The following is a 25,222-nucleotide window of genomic DNA, read 5'->3' as shown; positions in this document are numbered from 1 at the left end:
GGTTAGATTATACAGCCACCTACAGGAAGCTGCCGAAACAGCATTGGCTTGGGATAAATGCAAAGTGGTATGAAAAGGATCAAAATAAGAATATGGGAAGAGGCAGCTCTCTCCCCTATTTTATATTTTATTTTAAGAATCAGTTTTAGTTCTCTCTCTCTCTCGTGTGTGTGCATGCAGGCACACATGCACATGTTTAGTATTTTGTCATTTCAGTATAACAACAACAACATTCGATGAATATATCAAGAGTCTGCAAGTTGACTTTAACTTGGTCTCTGGGTGCTACTTTGTCTGATTCCCGAGAGCCTCTTTGATTCGCTCCCCTTCTTTTCAGGATCTGGTTTTTTCCGTTGACTTTCCCCCCTCCCTTTCTATAATACCAAAAAACGGGGGAGCTCTCGGTGAAGGAATACTTTCTGCCATGCTGGGAAATAGGGAGAGATGTTTTTTAAAAATCCAGTTGTATAAGAGAGGGAGCCGTCGCCTTCCTCCCTGGGCGACACCTCAGATGGCTACGGGGCCTGGAATTGCTTTGCTCCCTACCGAGTGGAGGCATCCGCCCCCGGGGGCTGCCGGGCCTGCAGGTCTCCCCTTCCCAATAACGGTGTTTTACTGGGAAAGGACGGCGTACAGGACAGCCACAGGAAGGGGGAGGGAAAGCCAGAGATCGGAACATCTACAGAGGCCCTGCTGAAGAACTAGAAATAATTCGTTCATGATCTCTCCCCTTCCCAGCACCCTATGAATCAAGGGTGCTAGCTTATAATGATGGAGGCTTATAACAGAGGTTTCATATTTAACTCTCCTGCCCTGTTTTGATCAGCTGATTCATTCTTCTAAGTTTGCAGTTTACTCATTGAATTCAAAAGTCTGACTCTTTCGGAAGCTGCTTCCCTCGTTTCTTTCAGTCCTGTCACTGGGCAGGGATAGAACAGCAGAAAACACCAGCCAAAGGAAAGTGCTTAAAAATGGGTTGTTTGGATTTTCCCCCTTGGCTGCTGGTGGCATGCTGACTGCAACCCCAAGGTTTTTTAATTTCTACCACTGACTTTGGAGTTTGTTTAAACCCCGCACTGGATTTTTTTGTTCTGGCAAGGGTTAAAAACAAGCTGTGCTTTTGGAGCCGCGCCCCCCGCCCCCCATGGGGGTTCTGTTTTGGACCAGGAAGGGACCCTCCTCCTCGCGTGTGTCCCACCCTTTCCAGTCCAGGGGTGTTCTGGGACTTATTTGGGAAAGCGAGAAGCAGCTTTGGAGAGATGCGGAAGGAAGCCCAGTGAGCAGTGTAGGAAGTTGGGTCTCTGCTCCCACAAAGTGCTCTCCTTTGATAAAAGCTAAAAGATCAACTAGGAAAGGGTTTTCTGTTGCTTTCCTTTGCAATCTTTTTAGCTCTCCAGCAAATCATTCCTCGGTATGACTGTAGCTGCAAACCAATGTTCTTTTAGCAGAATTATGAAGTCTTACCTACCTTATAAAAATTTGGTTTGCTGCTAAAAATTGGCACTGGATTGAACGGGCAAGAAGATCACCGCATAGAGTTTAACATGCACACACACCCCAGTTTCCTACCAAAGATGGTTCAGTCCTGCTTTGCATAAATTCCTTTTGAGTAGATCCATGTGTGTGTGCATCGGCCTGTTTGGTCTGGTGAATTGATGTCTTGGAGAGAAGCGGGGGTGCTCCTTGGCTGCAGGCACCGGCGTTTTGAGACCAGACATGTATTGTGCCCACTCCGTTCCTGGGGTGAGCAGCAGCTCTTGGGTGTATTATTACAATGGGAAAACGGTAAGGGAGCTTTTCTTTTGTTTCAGTAGTTTCCAAACTCTCCCACATGGCTAGCAGCGTTGTTTTGTCATCGCTGGACTGGTTGAATAGGTTTTTAAAATTACACACTGTTTACATTAACTTTTAATATTTAACTAAATTTGTCTTTATTTTATACAACTATTCCAGTGGGTGTAAAAATGACATCCCCAAGTCATTTAGAAATATGTTTGAAAAAGTGGAGGATACTTCTGTTTCATGCAGATGAGAAAATGAAAACCCTTCTAGTTAGTTATTTTAAAATTCAGCCTGTGTGGGAATATGGGGTTGTTTCAGAAAGCCGTCTGCCTTCTCTTTGGAATTTGATGTTTAGGTACTTGTCTTCTTTTACCATCAGTTTTCAATGGGAATTTAAAAAAAACATATTCAGGCTGTATAGTAGATTCATACATTAGAATTGCTCTTTATGCTAAAATATTTCTGATAGCCTTGTGAGTAGAAGTGGATTGCAGGTGGATTTTACTAAGGTGGATTTTACTAACTTGCCAAATGATCTTAACTAAGAGTAGAAAATTGGCGTAAATGTTGAGGCATTCCTAACTTCTGCTTCTAAATGTTAGCGAGCTATTCATTAATGTTTTATTGTCATTTAGCGCATTAAGACTTCTTAAGTAATCTTGTACATGGTATGTATGTGCTCAGTTACTTTGGCGTTGTATTAGAGGTACAATATTGTTGAATCGTACATAGACATTTCTAAATTAATTATACAGTGTGCATGAGCTTCAGACAGCTTTAGTGAAAAAGTGAGACGTGCTTGATCTTTTTGGTTTTCTTTGGTACAAATGCCAAAAGTCCTTCCTAAATTGAAACAGTTCTGAAATTTCATGTGAAAATATATGAAGGAGTGAAGTAAAATTAAGCTTGCAGCCCCTGAAGCGAAAGACCTATGGCTTTCATGGTGTGTTGATTTTATTCTTTCTTCAGTAAAGAGCATTCCTCTTTGTTCCACAGCGAGAGGGAAAGCTTTGATCTTATTAAGTATTTCCAGGCTTGCCACGGGTGGAGAGAGGCGAGGCCAGGGACCTCAGAAGAGCCTGCGCTTGTGGTGGGCAGAGGTCGCTTGCGTGAGCTTGAGAAGTGGGGCACTTGCTTCGGAGGCTTTGGGCGCCATGGAATAATTCCCCAAAAGGAGAAATAAGGCACATGTTAAGTTACTGTGATGAGAGAGTCTCCCTCATTCCTGTTGGTTTGTTAGCAGCTGCCTGCTCTGACTGCTGGGAAATTGTTTCCAGGGATGCATCTCGAGGTCTGCTTTTGCTTTGGCACGCCTGACTTGTAGCCAGGTGTCAAGAACAGATAATCTGGTGTCAGTTTGAATTGCATTCCTCACCACCATCTTGTGGGTAGCATATTGACTCATTAGAAGTGGGGTCTGGTGTCTGGTGTTTTAAATAAATAGGAGATTGATTTATTGCTAAATACCAGCAGATTTTCCTACCCGTTGGCTAGGTGTGTGTTGCAGCTGAGGTGAAAGTGCTGCAGAGGACTCGCAAGGGCTTGTGTGAAGGCGCTGGTCATCTAGCTGGCATGGCTTGCCGTGGTGATCCTCTTTGATGTATAAAGGAAGACAGAAAAGTTAACCAGTGGTGGCAGCATTAAAAATAAAGCTGAAGAGAATTCTTCCCGTTACCAAAGGTTCAGATGAATTTGCAAGGAAAGAAAGAGTGTTGGAAAGAGGTCATTTTGGGTGTTGGAAAGAGATCATTTTTTCTTTTTTGTTCTGGATTTTTTTTAAAGTTAGTGCCTCTTCTATTACTCTGTAAGTTGTTCCCCTGAAGCAAGAAGTGATGTGAACTGGCTTGATCCACAAGGGAAGAAGCGGGTCTCTTTGCACTCGGAGCTGCAGGACAAAGAATTGATCACGCTGATTTCCAGAAACAATTCTGCTTCGTTTTTCTCTTCACCTGTTAGGGAAAATAAATGGCACGTTCTCTTTACTGGGAGCAAAATGTGTGGTTTTAGCGGAGAAGGGCCAGTGCTATCGGCTGGTGTTAAGGACAAGTTTACGGGGCCTTCCTTCTGTCCGGAGTGTGGCCAGCCCGGCCGGCACTCAGGGAGGCTCAGGCAGGAGAAGCTGCCGGCTGGCTGGGCACCGCCTTTTAGACCTGTCAGCCAGCGCCCATGAAACATTTTCCATCCCCCGTAATACTGGATATCACAGTATTTGTGGTTTAAAAACGTGTGAACGTTTTGGAATCGGTGTGCAAATGGTCTGTTTATTCTTCCTCTCGGTGAGTTCTGGTTCTGGATGCAGCCCAGTGGTGAGCGTTTCTTCTAGGCAGATTCCCTGAACAGCAGCAGGAGAAGCCGACGTCTGGAGGTACAGGTGCTGCCTTTTTGGGTTTCGTAGCAGAGGGTGCGCTGTGCTGCTTGGGAAAGAAGGCACAGTAAAATAGATTAGCTTATTTTCTTCTGTTCGTTTTTAGTTTGTAACTTTTTCAGCTGCAAGCTGTAACCGTACAAAATTACTTCTGCTTAACAGAAGTGTCCACCTTTTTATTAGTACTAGCTCCGTTCACGTGCTGTAAGGAAGTAACTCTCCATCCACTGTTCTCCATAGCAGCGCACTCAAGATGCAGGCGTGGATTTGTAACTGAAGGCTTAAAACGTGACACGCCCAAGAACTCTAGGAGTGGACTTCCCTGCGGCTCGGGTGGACTTGATTCTTCTCCCGACCTCCGGCAGGGCCTTGAAACAACCGCTCTTGCCACTACCTTTATAGAGGAATTACCTAGGAAAATGGCCATTTGCTACTCTTGGCGCGTGGATTAGTCACCCCTTCCCTCTTCGTCCGCTGTAGCATAGGAGGAGAAGGCAGATCATTTCAAAAGAACTTATTTTCTGGTCGCTTTTTAAAATGAATTTGTAGGACGGGGCGACTCTTGAGTTCTCTTTCTATAGCTGCGCTCAGGACTGGGGGAGAATGAGGTTGGGGCTGCCGTGTCCCCAGTACAATATCATCTCTGACGACTGGGCACAGCCTGCTCTTGCTGGCGCCTGTGTTTGCCCCAAGAAATTCATCTTGGAGGGCATCAGAAATGCCCTCTGCATGCCGTTACTGGCACTCGCTCATCGTGTGACGCTGCATCTGCCCTAAGGAGGCCTGTTGCAGCCCTGCCATGCGACCGACCTGCAGGTTCTGCCGCCCGGTGGGACGTGGGGGGGAGAACAGGTGCCGGCTGCCCCCCCCCCCTTCTAGGTGGCTGCAGCAGCCCTTGATCTCGCCTTAGGAATGCAGAGAGGAGGCCTGCTTCCTTCTCCCCCCCCCCCCCGTGGACTCACTAAGCCGGCAGAAGCCTCCCCCAGCCCCTCTTGGAGAGGGCTTCCTCATCGTTCCTCCCTGCTCTGCCGTCTGTTACAAGCCAAGCGTTCTCTGAGCCCGTTGAGAAGAGGAGGCAAGAAGGGCCCAGAGCTGCTCCTTTTCTGCTGGGCCTGGGGCAGGCTGCCTGGCTCCTCCTTGGGTTCAAAAGTTGACTGGCATGCTGAACCCGTGGCCACATTTTTAGAGCTGAGCATTCCTGATAAAAAAAAAAATTCTGAATGCAAAGCATGATTTACTGGCATGAGCCAAGATGTGCTTGGTTGCTGTGTGTTCCTTCTTGCTAAGTGGGATGGACTTGGATTTGTTGCTCATTCAGAGGTTTGTTTTCTGCTAATTTATGTGATATATTTTGGTTTGTTGCTGCATTGAATGCTTCAGTGCAGATTCCAAAAGAACTTAAAACATGTATTTGTACATTACATAATACAATACTTTGTTTTGTTAAAAGTTGCAGTATTAAATTCTCGTCAGTTGGCCACATCTCTATTCTTTGGAACGAGCAAGACCAACATCTTGGTATAATTTAAGAGGTTGCTTCCATACTGTTTTGCTTCCTGTCTTCACAGCCTCTCTGTGGCGGGCGGCTCTGTGCTTGGCGTATGCCGTGACTCCCTGCTTTCCCCTCTGGGCAGCCCACATGCATTCGGGGGCTTCCTTGGGGTTTCCAAGTATGTGTGAGAAATATGGTTGTTGTGGGTTTTCCGGGCTGTATTGCCGTGGTCTTGGCATTGTAGTTCCTGACGTTTCGCCAGCAGCTGTGGCTGGCATCTTCAGAGGTGTAGCACCAAAAGACAGAGATCTCTCAGTGTCACTGAGAGATCTCTGTCTTTTGGTGCTACACCTCTGAAGATGCCAGCCACAGCTGCTGGCGAAACGTCAGGAACTACAATGCCAAGACCACGGCAATACAGCCCGGAAAACCCACAACAACCATCGTTCTCCGGCCGTGAAAGCCTTCGACAATACATGTGTGAGAAAGCCTAGCAGACTCAGCTGTAGACGTTTTCCATCTCACCTGGAGAGCCTTGGCTGTGCAGAAAGCTGGCTGTCCCAACAGGAGAGCGCCCCCTCCTGTGGTTGTCTTCCACTAACTAGCAAGTGAAGACCTTTGTCTCATGGGGTGTTCCCTCAGTGGCCCCTCCTTCCTGCCCAGGGCCTTAATTGTTGTCTTTATGTGTCGTTTAATTGTTTTGATGATGTATTTTTGTTGATTTTGATGGTTTTAAAATGTGCTCGGAGAGTGCTCAGATCAACAGGACAACGTCTACTGGTGGTGGTCCCGGGCCCTAGGGAGGCTCGACTGGCCTTGACCAGGGCCAGGGCTTTCTCGGTCCTGGCCCCAACCTGGTAGAACTCCCTGTCAGAGGACACCCGGCCCCGCCAAGACCTTGTGTCTTTTCAGCGGGTCTGCAAGACAGAAATGTTCCGCCAGGCATATGGTTGAGGCCAGTTCCCCAGATCCACCCAGCCTCCCACCCTGTCTCCTATCAGCAGTGGGGGGGGGGCAATAGGGGTTGCTTGCCCTCTTGTAGGAATAGTAACATATCGTGTGCCAACTCACGTGCCCACCCCTCCCATCCCGGGATAATAGGAATTATGAGCAGAGTTTTATGCCACTGAATTGATTTTATGATCCGTGATTTTGTTGTATTTCATTATGATCCATGATTTTATGTATTGTATTGTAAAAGGCACAAGGTATTACTGTGTTTTTGACAGTTGTTGTAATCCGTCCTGAGCCCGTTCACGGGGAGGGCAGACTATAAATGTAGTAGTAGTAGTAGTAGTAGTAGTAGTAGTAGTAGTGTATGTTTTAATTTGTTAGTTGCCTTGGTAGGCCTCATGAAGGCAGAAATGGGGGGGGGGGCGTGGAGTATAACTTTTGTTAAATAAATAAAATGATGGTAATTCTCTAAGTATGAAAGTTGGTGACAGTGTTTAAATTTAAAGCTGCTGACCCAAGAGGTTGGGATGGGCCACCTCCGTAGCCGAAGGGGCCCCGTGGGAGCGCGTGGCATCCGTCGCTGCAAGTGGCTCCTGGGAACTGCTGCCCAAAGCCCTCGGCTCCTTTCTTGTCACTCTGCTGGACGTATGTTTGCAGCCTCTTCCTTGTCAGTGGCAAAGAAAATACCACTCTGCTCCCTGGGTTATTTTTGAAGGTTAGTTAGTACCTTCTGTTAAAAATACTGCCCTCCAGATTAATGTAGACAAACTCTGCTAGAAAAGCAAGTTAAGGCAACTGCAAAAAATGTTACCACAAACTCAGTCTAGCCTGAGAGTGACCCCCCTCTCGCCTTGACATGGCCAGTCTGGGCACCTGGATCCATGAAGAAAAGGTAAATGGTGCAAAGGGAAGAGTGTCCAATAATGAGAGAACCCTTCTGTGTTCCACAACCGCTTCGTCAGAGGGGTCTTCCAAATTCCTTTTAGTAGCCTTCCCATGTGTGCACTTCAGCACCCCTTGACGAAGCTGTTGCAAAACACGGAGGGGTTATAAAATTATTAAGAACTCTTTCTTACCATTGCACCATTTGCCTCCCCCCCCCCTTCATTTTGCCTTGGTGCAGCCCTTTCCATATGGATCCATGCCATGGTAACATCAAGGCTTGACTACTGCAATCATTGTATGTAAATCTCCCCCTGTAAGTTAACTTGGAGACTCCAATTAGTGCGGAATGCTGCAGCTCGGTTATTATAGGGAGCTAGGAGGGACTTGACTATTATTCCCATTGTGCAGTCACTCCACTGGCTACCTATCGGTTACCAAGCTGAAATCACGGTATTGGCTATCATATACAAGCTCTCCATGGCCGTGGTCCAGCATGTCTGTGGGACCACCTCTATCCCTGTGTTTCACCACTACAGCTTTGCTCAATCCAAACAGGGCCTTCTGCAGGTGCCACCCTTCACATGGGCAAAATCAACAGCTGCTCCTATACGGGCATTCCCTGTGGTGGCCCCCAGTTTATGGAACCGCCTAACCGAGGAGGTCAGGAGAGCCCCCACTCTCCTGGCTTTCTGCAAACTATGCAAGACCGAATTATTCAGGAGGACTTTTTACACAGAGAGGAGGGCTGGCACTGTAAGGAAGTGGTCTCAAAAAGACGAGTCAGTAAAGAAATAGCGACTGTAGCCTTTACTGCTAGTGCTCCTAGGTAGTATCTGTTGCTTTATGATCCTACTGGGTAGTTCCGTGTCGATTAATACGTCAGAATTGCTCATGCTCCGTTTCATCATTTCTTCAACTCTGTATTGGATTTCTATTGATTTTTAAACCTTTGCAAATTTGCATTTATATACTCAGTTACGTTGTTTATTGAAATGACTTTGAAATTGACGGTACTGAGGGTGTGTGATCCATCTAGAGTCTCAGTGAGAAAAGCAGAGTATAAATAATGTAAATAAGTAAATAAAGTGTAATTTTCAGCCACTAAATTTTTTTTAAAGTACCTTTTTAAAAATCCGGTTTAGTACATTATTATTACATCCCTATAATTGCTTTTGCCTGTCCCCTGCCTGGAGGACGAGACTTTCTCCAGTCTCGCTATTCATATTCCCACAAGCATCAAAAAGTAATGATGCGATTTCACTTACTCAGTATAACTTTAAAAAAAACCCAAAAACTATACTACAATTGTAAGAGGAAGACACTTGCAGTATGGAAGATGCCCAGAGGTGATGGCCGCCTAGTGACGGAGAAATGAACTGCCCCGGAGAGGAGCTAGGCAGGGCGTGTCCCGGCAGGCCGTTCGTTCCTTGTTGCCCCGTTGCCAAATCTAAGAGGGTGTGGATGAGGAGGAGTCCCACGTGGAAGCAGACTGAGAGCAGTATAATTAGAACGGCACGTGCCCCCCCCCCCCCCGAGGCATTGCGCGTAAGCAGTTGTATTGCGTGGGGCCTTGGCGAGAAGCTAGGACTGTGTGTGTGCTTGCACATCTATGCACCCCAAGTTTACTTAGTGTGTTATCAAGTCTCATGCTTTAGTTGCATTTTAGGTACGCAGCAGGCGAGATGGAAGCATCTGGCCATATTTAAAGTCTAAAATGTCTTCAGCGTCAAGTTGTAATTACAGGCATGGGTCTGGTTACTCATAGGCTGCCTAATCTCAACATCTCAGTAATCCTTTTCTCTCCTTTTGCTTTTAAATTTTTGTTTGTAGTAACAAAAAAAAATAAAAACCTGTGATTAACTGGGAGGGGTGGGGGTGCGCTGGCAGTCATCTGCAGGTGATCAGATGACTTGGGCGACCTGGTTTTAATTTGTGGGTGGTTCTGATTGTAACCGAGGCCAGCTTGCTCTTTTTGTCGAATTGGCAGGCTGTTTCCCCACATCTGGAGTCAATGAAGTCTTTGAGACCCCACGTCAGTTGTGTTTTGCTCTGCAAGAACTCTTTGATCTTCAAGATCCAGACTGGAAGAAGTGCAGCTTGATATTTTACTGCAGCTCTGTTTGTGCATATGCTGTGCTTAAGATACTGGATAAGAGAACAAAGCTCAGGCCAAGCCATGGGCCCGCCTGCGCTGGAGCTCTTCTGGCCCTTTGCACATATCATGCAAACTCTTTAAAAAGTACACCACTGTCTCAAATTTGTTGAAATTAAGTCTCCTTCCCCAGTGCTGCTTGTTCGGGATACTGGAGCTTCATTCATTAGTTAACCTGCACATCGCTGCAGGTGAGGGCATCGTTCACGTGTCGTGGGGTTCGTCACATTCACCTCCAGGTCTGTTTTCTGGCCTCTTCCATGGCTTGTAATGGAGTAACTGCAAGCTACGGCATATGCCACAATGTTTGGCTCCACTTGAAAACGAAGCTTTCTTTGCCTGGCACTGCAGCTCCTTGGATTGTGAAGATTTAAAGTTCGGTGTTTGCTTTCTCTGTAAATTATAGCATGAAACATTAAATGGATCTTCATTGTAAAGGCAGTTTTTAAAATTGATTTAAAAACAGAGCTTGTCTGTCGCCACCTTGTTTTCCCTTCCTGCCTGAGAGCGACATTTATTTCTATTCGCAGATGGCTTTAGGGGCAGCTTTCTGCTGCATAAAACGTTCTCTCCACGTACCTCTTTTGCATGTCAACAGAGAGCGTTGCGCGTCTCAAGTGGAAAAGAATTCCGAGTTATTTGTTGCAGAGAAACACGTGTAGTAATCCGTGTGACTTTCCCTGCACTTTGCACAACGTTACGTTTTACCCGTGTGGTGGTGCCTGTGTGACCTGCTGTGGTAGGTCCAGTGCAGGGGAGGAGCCGGGGAAGAGCGGCAGCTTGCTTCGCGCCATGGAGGCGACGGCCTGCGGAGGGCTGGCCCTCTCGGCATTGCCAGGCACTTGCTTGCCCGAGCTTTGGTGTGACGCACCAGCAAAAAAATAAGCCAATATGGCTTTAGACAAATAGGGTACGGAGACAACTTGCGCTAAATGTTATTTATTTCCTCTTTTTAAACACAAGTGGTTTACAACACACCTGGGCCGTTTCCACACGGCTTACCTGAAGCCGGGCCATGGCGCAACGTTGCGGATCGTGCCGGGGGAAACGCGAAATATTGCGTTGTCTTGCGCGAGAAAACGCGATATTTCACGTTTTCCCCGGCATGATCCGCAACGTTGCGCCATGGCCCGGCTTCAGGTAAGCCGTGTGGAAATGGCCCTGCTTAAATTATAAAAACATACCAAGCAGTAGACCACAAGGGGATATTGCTGCAGTATCATGATTATAACATACCTCATTCTGAACCAGGACCTCAGCGTGTGGATTGTTAAATTCACAGTCTGGAGTCAGATGCGAAGTAGGGAGGTGCTTGTAACAAAGATGGGTCAGCCACCAGCTTCGCATAACTCCTGTCCCTGTGTATTCATAGGTTGCCATGGTGGAGGAAACGGCCACCCTTTTGAGTCAGCTCTCCTTTTCTCCTGTGATAAGATGAGGGCAAAGACAGGGGAAATCCTGCTCTTCGTAGTTGCCTGACTGGATGCGTCATGCATGTGGCTGAAAGTACTTCTGTGGCTGTGCTTTTGACATGCACTGAAAGTAGTTTCCAGATGCCAGATATTACCACTTGCATTTTGCCACGTGTGTAGTCGTGGTTTGATGAACTCGGTGATGACCATCAAGTCGGAGAGGCAGCCGGGGGCCTCTGAACGGAGCCACGGGCGGCGGGGGGGGGGGGGAATCCCTTGGAGGGGCATATTTAACCTACAACTTGGAACTGCAGCTTAACTATTGTTAAACAAACAGTCACTTTTCATTCAGGCAGTTGTGCTGTGGTGTGGTGTACTTTCTTTTCAGACATTGCTTCTTGTTTGAAATAGTGAGTTGTTCTTTCCCAAGGCTTTTTTCCGGCCACCTGGTTAAATTAGCACTGGGAAAGGGGGGGGCAGGGGAGAGAAGAGCAGGCTGGCCGGACTTGCTTGAATTATTTAAGGGTTAGGCAACTTCTTGAAAAGTATTTTCCAGTTGCAGGATTAAGTTGTTACTTCAGGCCTTTCTGTGTGTGTTTCATTACTTTATATTCTGCTTGAGCATGGCTGTCACTTGTTATATGTGTCCTTCCCTTCCTTTCATGTGTTTAGGTTTATGCGCCATCTCCTAATTCTGATGACTTCAACAGAGAATCGCCAAGCTACCCGTCTCCTAAGCCACCCAGCAGTATGTTCGCTAGCACTTTCTTTTTGCAAGGTAAGAAAAATGTTTCTAGTTGAGCGGCAGTTTGAGGAATGCAAACCCAGGGAAATGAACATAAGCTTAGATGTACAGGGGGTGGCAAAGGAGGTGTACGTGATATGAGCACATGGGACAGATCAAAATATACTGGGGCAGCTTCTTTTCTGTTTTTATTGTACGCCAAAATCCAAAGGCATATTCTTTGGATTTACTGAGTTTTATGTAGAATATGAAATGTTGGCGCTCTTGTAAGGAGCGACCAGACAGGCTAGGTCTTATATTTGGGTTTTCTTGTAAGGGCTTTGGAGAGGCTGTTTGGTCTTCATGTATCTGTCCTATGGTCGGGTCATCGGTGTCAGGCTTGCTAGTACAGGCCAAGCCTTGTTCACTATGCTAAGCAGCACATTGCGTCTCCCCGCAAGAGCTCCGCCAGCAACCTCGTCACGGTCGTTGGCAGCGCTTGCTCTTGTTCTCGTAACTGTGAGAAGGTGTGCTGTGTAAGAGCCCTGACCCCTCCTCCCCCCCCTTTTTTTTTAAATGAAGATGGGACCCATAGTGCTTCTGATCTTTGGAGCCCTTCTAATGGAATGAGCCAGCCCGGCTATGGTGGCATGCTGGGAAGTTCCTCATCTCACGTGTCGCAGTCTGGCAGTTACGGCAGTCTACATGCACAGGATCGCTTGGTAAGACCACGGGGGCGCTCTCGTATGGTCACATGCCAGTCGGTTGTCAGAGACCCCAGTCCTGCACCCTTGACCTTGCCGGAGTGTAACTAAAGGAAGGAAGCGGGTAGAAGATTTTATTTGTCGTTCTGCCTGATTGACAGATTAAGAAGCTGAAGCTTTCGTTGGTTAATTGATGGTAGCTAAATTTAATCATTGTTGAACCAAAAGTTTAATTTGGGTGGCGAGTGGAAGATGGGTGTCCTTTTCTGAGGTGATTCTTGCAGATTAGTGTAGCAATATCCGTGGAAAGGAGACAGTTTTTAGGACCACATTTCCTTCCGTGATCCTTCCGATATTTTAGTTGGAGAAATGCCCCAGTTTTAATGGCGGTTTGGCTGAGCCGGGTGGGTGAGGATCAGCAACAGTTCTCACTACTGGTCACAGGGGTGTGATCAGCGAGGTCTTCTGAGGACTTGTAGGCACGGATGTTTGTGAGCTGGGGTTCGTGCCACTTAGCCTAGTGTCCAGGGTGCTCACTGGGAGTTGAGTGTGCCAACATCGCCATAGCATTCAGGAGGAGAAGTCCAAAGCAGACCGTGACAAGCTCTTTCTAAGCTGGGCAACAGAATGCCAGACGAAATCCAGCATAAGCAAGTGCAAAGTGACAGAACAGAAATCCTTGACTTCTGTAAATCTAAATTGGGTGCAGAGTGGAAGCCCCGCCCGGTGTGCTGTGCCGTGGTAAAGGCAAATGCAGGCTCATGAGTAGGGTCTGGAAAGGAAGTGGCGACTCACACCGCTAGGATCTTTGTGGTGTGGGGCCATGTTTAGAATTCAGTGGGTGTAGCCACATCTCGTCCCAGGGTTAGCTGCTCACTGTCAGGAAGCCCTTGCCACCGGGTGGAGGAGTGGCCATTGACGTTGACGGCTCCTAAAAACATGGCAGTGAAGATGATCAGACAAATTCATGGGCTGGGTCTGTTCATGCTGTTGGCCATGTTAGTGGAGAGTGGCACCTTTCTGGCTCAAAGTCACCATCCCTGGGACTGCCCTCTGCTGCCCCAAGCCAAAGAGAGTGGGCTGCCTCTCCCTGGCCGCTGCTGGGCTGGGCGGGCTTTGGTTGGATCCAGCAAGGCACTTCTGTGAAGTCCCCGTGTTGCAGGTGGCCACGTATTTCATTAACCTTAACCTGGCCTTTCCGTTTCTTCCTCTGGTTCTTCCTCCGTCTCTGTTTTTTCCTAGAGCTATCCCCCGCATTCAGTCTCACCAACAGGTGTCAACACCAGTCTTCCTCCAATGTCTAGCTTCCACCGGGGCAGTACTAGCAATTCATCGTATGTTGCTGCCTCACACACTCCACCTGTCAATGGATCAGATACAAGCAGCATACTGGGTAAGAACGTTCAGGTGTCATGGGTAGCCTAGGAATCACTCTGCTTGTGCGGCTACTGAAACTTAATTTGTCGTGCTTTTTTCTGGGTATGCCATTGTCAGTTGTAATGGCTACAGTTTGGTCCATGACAGTGGGATTGGTTTATCAAGTCATATCAAGCACTTCTGGGTTGATTGCCACAGGAGAGGAAGTGTTAATGGAAAGCTAAATTTATTAGTGTCATTTCAAATAACCTGTGCAGTGTCGTGGTTAGAGTGTCAGACTGGGAAACCCAGGTTCGAATCCCCGCTCTGCCATAGAAGCCTGCTGCATGACCTGAGGCCAGCCACTCCTTCTCAGCCTAACCTTCCTCTCGGGGCCCTTGTCCGTTCTTCCTACCTGGGTATTGGTTCGAGAGTCTAGAGTGCAGTTAATATTGATATAAATGAAAAAATAGAAAGAGGCTTTGATATTGATTCGAACATAACGAGGTCTTGGAGAAACCTAAAATGGTGGCAGCCTTGGCAGCAAATGTACTTACTTTATTATGTACAAAATTTATGCCCTGCCTTTCCACCCTCATCAGGGCCACCAAGTTGGCTGACAGATGAATAAAATACACCATAAAAACACCATTAAAACCAAACAAAAACACATCATTAAAACACTTAAAACCAAGCTAAAATATACAGTGTTTCAAATACAGATTTAAAATAGTTCTGTTCCACCTGCTAACAAACAAAAAACCAACACAAACCAAATACAAAGAAGCCCATCTCAACCCTTCGGAAGATGAGAAACTTTGTTCATCCCACACTTGTCTAGCCAAAAATGGGCTCTCAAAGCAGCTCACAAGTTAACACATAAGAAGCGAAGAAAGTTCCATGTAAACTTACTGCCCCAAAAGAGCACCGCTTATTAGCAGTGAGTAGAAGCCACGGCAGTGGCCCTCAGGTGAGAAAGGGGTGCACGCGGGAGGTGTCTGTAATACTTCAGCCTTGGCTGGGGAGTCCCAGCGGCAGGTTGGCTGTGCCTGCTTAGCAGAAGGAGGTGGTGATATCCCCGAGGCAAAAACTCTTTTCTCCCCCCCACTGCTGAAAATGGGAATTGAAGCAAATCCTGGATTAAATTTCTTGGGACCGGTTCAAGTGATGACTCAGTTCAGCTTGGGATTGTGTGTGGCACATGTATTCCAGTACTGAGAAAATTATCCAGTGGCGGGCAGACTTCATTAGTGTTTCATGTCTCTTTCCAGGGTTTGGTGGGCAGTTAACTCCGTTACTGGTGTTCTCTGTCCTGAAGGTGGCCCGCACAGGTCACGCATGTCCCCTGTCTCATGGCTAAATCTTACAAGCCTAGACGAGCTTGTCCCTGCCCCCCCCCCCCACACCACCTTGTGCCTTCAGCCTGCGTGGTTGAGTTGTGCAGTGCTGCTGCTTGTTGCCCTGGCAACCACCTGCTCTCCTGTTGTTCTGACTCTGGCTGAGGCTGTCCCCATCCCGTGCCTTTCCCTGTCCGCGCAGGCCGGCTCTGGGCGTTGCTGTGCCTGTGTGTTCCGGCCTTTGCAGGGTAGGTGAAAAAGCAGCCATTCACAGTTAAACTCTCTGCCCTCGAAGAAGGCTGCCCCAGCTGAGAAGGGGAGTTCACAGGTGAGCCCAGCCTCCCCTTAGATTCCTGCTTTTCCGTCCCGGTACCAGCCGGAAATAGTAGCTTGCGTCGATACTCTGCAGCATGGAATCGGCATTCTGAGCACCCGTCTTGTTTTTTGCAGGGAACAGAGGCAACGCTGCTGGAAGCTCGCAGACTGGGGATGCCCTGGGGAAAGCCTTGGCATCCGTGAGTAATTTCATCCGAAGCCACCAAGGACATGACCGCAGGCTCCGTAGAAGTCCTTTGGTGCGGCTATATCAGTAAATCAGTATTTGTACACAGCCTACTTTGTATGTGTTTCAAAAGAAACATGAGCTTCGTGAGCATGTTTATATGCGTACCTATATTAGAGTAAGTAACGTTCTTCCTGATAATAGAATATTTGTTTACCTGGCAGAAGCCCAGTTAAGGCACGGTGTACAGGCACAGCGGGAAGGTGGGGCGCTTGGAAAGGAGCAGCTCATAGTTCAGGGTGCAGATAGCAGAGAGACCGAGAACATGACAGAGTCGGGCCTGGTCCGGTGTTCTTTGCACTCTGAGATTGTCAATGGGATGAATCTCTGTGGGTTCTTTTTCAAGGGTGTTTGGCAGATTGGTTGTGGTTCTGTGGGGGTGTGGGTAACATAAAACAAGTTGTAGAATGAGCTCAACAAATTGTAGTCCAATACACACACAAAATGGAAGATGAATATAGTCCTCCATAGAGTTGCTGAGGGTGCGCCTGGCCCCCAAAGTATTTAGTAATGGGCAGGTAATATTGTCCAGACTCTGAGGGTAGTTTTGAGGTGGAAAAAGAAATGAAGGAAGCAGCAAGGAATGAACAGAGTGTTAATAATGGGGAACTTCCCTCACACTGCCTTGGTCGACGTGATGAAAAATATTTTTTGATGCCTTCAATGACTGGTCTTGGGACCAGCTAGAGAGGAGTCACCCCTCAACTTGATCTGGAGTGATCTGTGGCATGAGGGGGCGTTGTAAACAGTGGCCATGGTGTTCACAAGCACAACATCTGTGGAAGTGGAGAATTGCCTAGGAAAAGCCAGTTTGGTGTAGTGGTTAAGAGCACGGGACTCTAATCTGGAGAGCCGGGTTTGATTCCCCACTCCTCCACGAAGCCAGCTGGGTGACCTTGGGCGAGTCACAGTTCTCTTGAGCTCTCTTAGCCCCACCCACCTCACAGGGTGATTGTTGTGGGGTAATAATAACACTTTGTAAACCGCTCTGAGTGGGCATTAAGTTGTCCTGAAGGGCGGTATATAAATCGAATGTTATTATTATTATTAAAACAGCTCAATGGCAGGAGCTGTTGGGCCAGCAGCCAGCCAGGCAGGGGCGGCCGCTTCGCAGGCAGCAGTCTAAAACCCAAAACCTCATCGAGGCTGTATGCTGAAGCCTGAGGCCTGATTGACAGATGAACTAGTTGTTGGGCCCTGACGGAGACCTGTAAGAACTGCACTGTGGAATTGCTGAGCTCCTGACAAAAATAGGCAAATTTGGCTTCCTAACCCGAGCATTGGAAGGTAGCCGGCATCATGTTCATTTTAAAAACAATCCAGTTAGCTTATCAGTTTATTTATTCCCTGCCTTTCTCACCAGAGAGCTTACAGCAATAAAAACACTCTAAAGAAAATAAATAAAAATGAAGCACTTACAATAAATATAAAACAGAATAATGTTTCTTCTAGGTAAATGGGTTAAAGCTAGCATTAGTACAATATATAGAAGAACAAGCCTCAGTTTAGAGAGGAAAAGCCCACATGGCTTCTGCAAAGGGGAAGCCCTGCTAACAAAATGACAACGAATTGCAAGATTGTAAAGTGCCATCAGCAAGATAAAAACAACCCTGGTCTGCCAAAGCCTTCGATCCTCTACAGATACGCTGTTAAATAAAACAGTCTCTCATGCCTCTGTAAATGCAGCCAGTGGTAGTAGCCCTCTTCATGCCTACTCTGTGAGCCATTCCAGAGGCCTGGACTTGCTGTTGAAAGATCCTGTGTCTGGTCTGGCTGTGGCCACGTGGACAATCCTGAGAGAGAGCACCCCCGAGGGGAGGCTGTTGGTCAAGCACAGCTGCTGCTGGGATGTGCCGGGAGAGAAGTATGAGAACCAGGCAAGTTCTGTGCTAGGGATTGTTAGGGAAGGGAATGAGGGGGCAAACAGCCAGGATCGTGAAGCCTTTTTAGAGATCTGCGATGCAGCTGCAGTATACGGCTGTCTGTGGTGCAGGTCGCCCATTCTCCGAATAGATAACTGCATAGCTGGAAATCACGTTGCAGAGGGCAGCCCAGATCATCAGGGGCATGACGACAAGGAAAGGTACCTGTGGAGAGGGGAGGGGTCAGTCTAGAAAAGGAGACTACTAGGGAAAGGGACATGATCAAAGCTTATGCAATTATTCTGGAAGTGGAGAAAGTGAATAGAGAATTTTTGCTCCACCCAGCCCCCAAATAAATCTAAGAAATTGAAGTCAATGAAATAGGCAATACATTCAAAACAGTCGCAGGAAGTAATTCTTCCCACGAAGGACAGTTACTTGTAGAATTCAGGGCTGCCACGTGCAGTGATGGCCGCTGTTTTTAGATTCCTTTACAAGGGCCTGTGGACAGAGTCACGTGTCTGTTTGCCAGGATAGCTCTGTGGACCTGGCAGGGGCTGAGCAACTAGATCGCTGAGCACCAGGGCTCGAGGGGGGGGGGCATCGCAAAGCACTGGGGAGGCCACCTCCTTTCATGCCCCTTCATGGAACAATCCGGTGGTCCATTGCGGAATGCAGGGTGGTGGACTAGATGGAGCCTCTGGGGAAAAAATTGGAGAGTGGTGGTGGTGGTGGTGAAGAAGTAAAATGCAGCCAAATGTATTTTGCAAAAATGTGTGAAGAGGCTGCTACTTGTCTAAAGGTATACATGCACCATGGCATCAGGGTGTGTTTTTAAAACATGGTTTACATTTCACGATGTGAGTAATGCAGAACGCCGGGGTGATGCCTGAAGGAGAACTCTACAGAGCTCTCTTGCTCAGCGCACAGAGGAATCCACCCGTGGCTCAAGAGATTGGCGGGGGGGGCTCCTCTGTAGCTGGAGCAGCTGACTTCTGTGGTAGAGCTGTTAACCCGTTTAAAGGCAGTGCTTTTAACAAGGTGTGCAGTGGTCGATCTGTTAACTGTGTGGGATCTTGCAGCTTCCTAGCCTTGAGGAGAAATATATTTTGAAATCACCAGTTGAGGGTGGGGGTGAGGGAGACTCCGGGAACTTTGTGAGACTCCGGTGGCTTCAGCAGGTCTGGAGAGATTTCAGTGCCTGCGGTTTTTGCCAGCAGGGTCTCTTTGAGAACGCAGGCGTAGCAGCAGGCCCTGGCCCCAGTCCCCCCCCCCAATAATTTCCTGCCAACAAACTTCATTGCTTGGCAGAGCAGGCAGCATCTCTCAAGAGGCCAGACGGGGCTTGGCACGTGGGCTGCCTGGGGCCAGTCTCTGACACCACATCCCAAAGCAAGGGATCCATGATTAGCGTGCAGAATTGAGTCTGCCGGGCAGGGGAGCAGGGGCTGGGCTGTGTGTGCCTGTGTAGACTTATCATGACGTGATTTTGGAGCAGGCGTGGGGAGCTGGAGGGTGGGCTCTGGTTGTCAGGGTAACTCAGTCCGGTGGTCCAGTGCAGTTGTGGAGGAGCAAGCTGGTCATTCCATAAATCATCTCTGTCCTCGCTGATGGTGGTGCCTCCCGTGCAGCCGGCCCTCCCGGAATGCCCGGCTCCCCCCATCCTCGCCCGAGCACAGGAGCAGACAAGGGCATGCCGGGCGCTGAGGTGCTCCGCAGGAGGGTCCGCCACGCGGGGCATTTTAGGGGGGAAGCCTCTGCTTAGCATGGCTCATTAACTGATCCCGAGAGTGTAAAGATGTGTTCTTTTCCTAGCTTTTAAATATTGTTGGTACTAATGAGAGAGTCCGGTGGTATAATTGTGCTGGTGCGCATCTTTTAAAAAGCTTTTCGTGTGTGAAACAGTGTGTGCAATCTTTGTTCCTCTGTAAGTATCAAAGACCAGACAGAACCCTTTCTGATTAAACATGTAAGGCCAGATAATACATTTGCAAAGGTTCTTTTATTGTCGGTTTAAGCCTGGATAATTGTGGACTTAATCTCACGGTAGGCAAGAAAAAGTATTGTACATGAAAGTATTGACACACGGTTCCCAAAGTCCTGTGGATTACACATTCACTTGGATAATGAACCAGTGTAGATAGAAAGCAAAGAAAATTGGGATGTCTGTGCCATTTCTAATGTGTTTTCCTGAACACTTGCCCAACAGTAACCCTTCAAGATTGTGTCCGTGGAGAGTTATATGGCGGGAGAAACATCTGGCTTATTTCTGTGCTTAATGCCAAATCAAAACAGTTGGCCTTTAATTTAAAGGAGATCAAAGAGGAGAGCTGTTTAACTTTGTTGATTATATCCAATCTCTTTGTCAGAACCTGTGTTTTGATTCCTGCCTGGGCGGGGGGGGGGGGCGGGGGGGGCAGCCTTTGTGCCTTTAGATAGCTGGCTGGCCAGCAGTCCCTGAACAAAGGAGGAGACAATGTTGGGACTGACTTTTCCAAGTATTTCCTGAATGGGCTTTGTTGCTGGGCCTCAGCCCCATTAGCATGACAAAGCTGCACAGGAGAAGAGCTCCCGGCTTGGAGCTGCAGCCTCTGGGTTGGTCAGCCTTTGTGTGGGGCTCTCTCCATTAGAGCCAGGCATATTGGCGCCCTGTGGACTGAAATGGGCCATGTCAGCGCCAAGGAGGGCCCTCCTCGTTTGTCGGGAGAAAATGAGTCACGTTACCCTTAAAGCCTGGCAGAAGGCCCCAGTGCTTCATGCGGGGGGGGGGGGTGCATGAGACATGAGCTCTGCCTTTGTACCGAAATGGGGGCTTTTGAAGACACCTCTTTCCTTCTCAGCAAAGCACGATGTGTATTGCAACGACATGGATATTGAATTGTGTCTTGCCTTCTCGAGATGAGCTGGGAATGAGAAGTTACTTACTGTGGATGAGGAGCAGTGTGCAGTGAGGGTGTGAAGAGGGAAGAAAGGTTTTATGGGATCTTACCCGCCAGTAACTACTTTGGGATAGACCCCTTGCAATGACAGGGAACTGCCTGGTGGACTGCCGGCACTTTGCATTGTGTGAGACGTATTTCCCTTCCTTTTTGTCCTTGGTCTTTGTTGGAGCTCCGGACCCCTCTCCTGCTGCCTCGGAGTTGTTTTCCAAGTGGGAGGGCATACAAGGCAAAGCCCCACACCCCCAGTGTGAGTGGCTGGCTGCGGCCCTTCGGTGCCCGGGTCCTGCGTCGCTCCAGCCATCGGCCTGGCTTTCCGTTTCCTGTTTCCTGAGGCGTTGCAGTTGGCGAGTTACAGGAAGGATTTCATCTTCCATCCAGGATTCGTCTCGCCCTGCACAATGAATTGTTTTACGACTGTCCACAAACAGCTTTTCCTGTTCAAGCATGTTTTCATTTGCTTTATTTAGGAGAGGTTTTTTTAAGTGTATGGGGCGGGGGGACATCCCTCACAGTACTTTTAAAAACCTAGGAGGATAAAACACGGCCAGGAAGCAGCAGTAGGTGCCTGTGCCCAGGTCAGGGAGCCAGTCCTCTTCCGAATACCTGTTCTCCCCCCACCCCCCTCCCCGCCGCCGGGTCAGCCAGCCTCCACCTTGAGGGGCCCGGTCAAGCGGGCCCCGCATGATTGGGTCGAATAGAGAGACTAGAGGTTCCAGACCCGAAGCTGCAGGTAAATAATATCTATCAAAGAATAGAGATGGTTGTTTTAAAACTGTCCTGAAGATTACTTGCATGTCTTTCACCGTTTTGCCGATGGACTGAAATGGTCATGTAGTTCTTAGAAGTTTAGTAGGGAAGATTGGTGTGTGTGCCCCCCCCCCCCCCCGGAAAGAGAGCTGTGCGAGAGACACGCGTGTGCCTGCACATCCGGACTGGCACAGTGTGGCTCTCACTTGCCCTCTCACTCTGGAGTTGCTGTTTATGTTTTGATTGTGACAGCCAGGTTGGGGTTGAGGGCAAGTGGAAAGCACAGTTGGCCAGTTCAGGCAGGTGGCAATCTAGAAGCAGGCTTCACACAAGTGGAGAAGGTGGCAGGGTGTTGTAAGTCCATGGATGGATGCAGGGGGGGGGGGGGTTCACCGCCTGCCCAAGTGGTCCAGTGTCAGAACAAAAGGTGAAGCTGGGGGATGGATGACGTCCCACCACTTCCGGTTCCTCCCCAGAGGGTAAAACAGCAGCCTGATGCTTCTGTAGGGGCATCTTTCCAGCATGCAACCTGTGATGAGTTCACACTTACATGTATAGTTTTCTTTGTCCTGATAGGTATCTGTCTTTTTTCATTGTTTAGATTTATTCACCTGATCATACCAGCAGCAGTTTCACATCGAATCCTTCAACACCTGTTGGATCACCGTCACCTCTCAGCGGTAAAGTCCAGCCTCTTCCTGCTAGCAACATCCTCCTGGGTGCTCGCCCCCCCCCCCCACGCTGTTCTTCACATTAATCCTGCGGGCAGAGAGATGAGCGTGGTGGCAGTCTGGGGTCGCAAGGAGTCTGCCCAGGTGGTTCCTGGTTGCCTCCTGCACTGAGCACAGCGCGAGAGAGGCAGGGGCAGCCCAGGGCGCCGCCATGACTCCTGCAGGCCCTGGTGGGGGCCTTCCCTCCCTGCGTGAGGCTGGCTGGGGCCACCGCAGAGCGTACATTTTGCCCCATTCATCAGGTGTTTGAAACTGGCGTACTGCTGGTAGTGGGAAATGTTAGGCTTTAAATAAGCTGGTTATTTCCAAAGCACCAGCAACAGTACGATAACTTTCTAAAATCGCTATGAATTAAGGGGCATTCTCTGTGTAACCTGACAGTGTTTGGAGAATAGAATAGGTGGGTAGCCCTCTTGGTCTGCAGTAGAGAGCAGGATTTGCATTAGAGACCAGCAGGGTTTTCAGGGTGTAAGCTTTCAAGAGTCAAAGCTCCCTTCTTCAGACACAAGCAGGAGTGGGGATCCCCTGAGCCTTTATATCCCGCCTTTGGCTTTCTGTTTATATTTCTCACGAATATGTTCTAGCGAGGGAAGCGGGGAAGTTGTTGCAGCAGCGGCAGCAACATTCCTGCCTTTAACACAAAATCCTCCCTGTAATGATCTTGTGGGTCTCTTGGGTGAGAGGAGGACTCCTGCGTGGGAGACGTCCTCTGCGCAGCTCCCCCCTCCTGAGCAGCGACTCCCCTGCAGCTTCGGCTGTCCAGTAAATGCTGGTAAGCGGCTCCTCACGTGCACGAAGGCCTTCTGGGAGCCCCGTTGGTTTAAATTGGTTACTTAACAAGGAATCCAAACTGCTGGCTGGGTGATGTAACCTTGTAACATACTTCATTCCCCAAATGTGTGGTTTTGAGGATCTTCTCTAAAGACATCTCTGCAGCAGCTGAGCTGCCTCATTAGTTGGTATGTGAGCTGGCTGTTTGTTCCTGTCTCCCGTGGGTGCCATGGGGTGCGATCGGCTCCTGTCTGTACTTCCCTTCCCCGGAGGGCTCCATGTGCTTCCACCTTCCTACATCTTCTGTGAACAAGGGAAGAAATGCTGGGTGCCAAAGGGCAACCAGTGTTTGTGCCAGAACTGTGGTCATCGTGGGGGCTCAGCCATTGAGTTGAGTGTGTCTCTGTTTTAAACAAATAGCCCTCGTTGCAGATAGACAGCTGGCCTGTGCAGGGAGTCAGTGTAGTTTAGTGGTTAAAGTGTCGGACTAGGATCTGGGAGACCCAGGTTCAAATCCCCGCTCTGCCAGAGAAGCTCGCTTTGGGACCTTGGGCCAATCACACCCTCTCGCACTCTCTCTCAGGGTAGTTTTGAGTGCATTAGACCAGGTGTGCCAGCAGCATGTAAGGCACTTGTGGCCAGTTTGGCACAGTGCTATGGAGCAGTGGCTTTTTTTGCGGTAGAAAAGAGTGCCCCTGCTTTCGGGGAAAGGGCACCAGCGGGGGGGGGGGGGCATCAGCAAGTGGTCTCTGTCTGTTGCTTCCTTGGCTGTCACGTGCCCGTTTATGCCTTGGGGGACTGAAAGTATCGCGACGTTGTGCCCCAGCAGTCGGCGGCAGCTACAGTTTAAACCTGCCAAAGGGATGGGGAAGCAGTCTGTTCACTCCCTGAAGTGCCCACGCGTCGGGCACTTCAAATTGTATTGAAGTTTGCGTAGCTGCCGCAGAACGGCCTCTTAATATTGTCATTTGCCTGCGTGCCTCTGAGTCTCATCTGGTTGATCCTGACAGGTGCAAGCCAGTGGTCGAGGGCTGGAGGCCAAGCCCCCGCATCCCCGAGCTATGAACATTCTCTGCACTCCTTGGTAAGAACCCCTGAGCGCGAGGCGTGGCCGTGTTGCCCGGAGGGGGCATTTTTTAGCCTTGTCTTAATAAATTCTGCACTTCCCTCAAGGGGAAGAAAGTAGGAAAGCACTGCAAATGGGATGGCCTCTGCTGACAAGTGGCTGCCTTCAAATGAACAATACCAAACGTGCTGGGTGGGTCTTTCCCCGTCTGTTCCGTGGGCATCAAGCGTCATTGCTGTGGACAGCTGGTGCTAGGCAGTAGTAGCAGGGGTGGTCCCCTTTTGGAAGCCGCCAGCTGATTTGTACAAAGGTTCATGTAAGAAAAAAGGTGTAGCATCATCACCCCTCACATGCTTTCAGTTTTCTTCTCCTTCTTAATTCAGCAATGATACTAATAACTCTTTTTAAAATGTATTCAAACTTTTCTTGTTGATACATTTTTCTCTGCAAAGCATCCGTGCAACTGGGAATTGAGGCAAATGGGTGGAAGGGAGCTTTGCTGCTGTGATTGTGCTTACGATGTTCCTTTAGCATCTGCAGGGGGTCTAAGCCGGTGATGCAGGGCCTTTGCCTGGGAGTCTTAAGAACGATCCCTTAAGGGCCACTTTACACCATCAGGAAGTGGAGGGGGGTAAATGACGTACTGATCCGGGCTTTATGAATCTTGTCAGCTCCCCCAAATAACTTTCTTTTTTCCTTATACAGCTAACAAGAGAATTCAGTTATTGCCATACCGTTTGTTAATAAATTTCAGTAGTATATGCAGTGTTACTATAATATTCAGCATTTGTTGTCTTGTTTCTTAGCATAATGAAGTCTTTGTTGGATTAACTGAACTAACCCCTGAGGCTGACTGCCCCCCCCCCCCAGCTGTATGCCTCCCCTCTTTATAATGACTTAACCTGTGCTTTGCTTCCTGTTCTGTCTTGACTTTGCCAGAAAAACCGGGTTGAGCAACAGCTTCACGAGCATTTGCAAGATGCTATGTCATTCTTAAAGGATGTCTGTGAGGTACTATTTCTCTTTGGATGGTGCCTTTTTGATTTTCCAGTTAACGCTGCTTGTGCATTTCCTTTGAAGGTAGCAATCCATGCAGCATAGGACAGCGTGGTTTGGATGCATCCCTTTCTTCAGCTGTGTTTTATAAGGAGGGTTGAAATAATGTTTGCATACTTTAAGTGAGCAATAGGCCTAAACACAGGAAATGGGACACTATAAAGATAGATCAAGGTGGGCAGCCGTGTTAGTCTGTCTGTAGCAGTAGAAAAGAGAAAGAGTCCAGTAGCACCTTAATAAAATTTGTGGAAGGGCAGGAGCTTTCATGAGCCACAGCTCACTTCTTCAGATGATTTAAGCTTTTCATATCTGTATCTAAAGA

At 48.5% G+C, this 25,222-nt stretch overlaps 1 protein-coding gene across 8 annotated transcripts in view; it reads left to right on the top strand.

Annotated features, from left to right (window-relative positions):
• The window catches only part of TCF12 (transcription factor 12), a 117,462-nt gene that overhangs the window by 75,060 nt on the left and 17,180 nt on the right, over positions 1-25,222 (top strand). For 4 of the 8 annotated variants that reach the window (XM_055002713.1, XM_055002711.1, XM_055002710.1 and 1 more), the window contains 7 exons: positions 11,715-11,820; positions 12,349-12,488; positions 13,713-13,863; positions 15,614-15,678; positions 21,878-21,956; positions 23,789-23,862; positions 24,784-24,855. In XM_055002713.1, coding sequence (XP_054858688.1) covers positions 11,715-11,820; positions 12,349-12,488; positions 13,713-13,863; positions 15,614-15,678; positions 21,878-21,956; positions 23,789-23,862; positions 24,784-24,855 — 687 coding nt within the window. Of the gene's footprint in view, positions 1-1,701; positions 1,786-11,714; positions 11,821-12,348; positions 12,489-13,712; positions 13,864-15,613; positions 15,739-21,877; positions 21,957-23,788; positions 23,863-24,783; positions 24,856-25,222 lie in introns of those variants that run through there. The other 4 variants (XM_055002714.1, XM_055002708.1, XM_055002715.1 and 1 more) reach the window with 4 other exon arrangements.

Source organism: Eublepharis macularius, chromosome 18, assembly GCF_028583425.1.
Source record: "Eublepharis macularius isolate TG4126 chromosome 18, MPM_Emac_v1.0, whole genome shotgun sequence".
NCBI classification, from domain to species: domain Eukaryota; kingdom Metazoa; phylum Chordata; class Lepidosauria; order Squamata; family Eublepharidae; genus Eublepharis; species Eublepharis macularius.
This window is presented reverse-complemented; position numbering and strand designations above follow the sequence as displayed.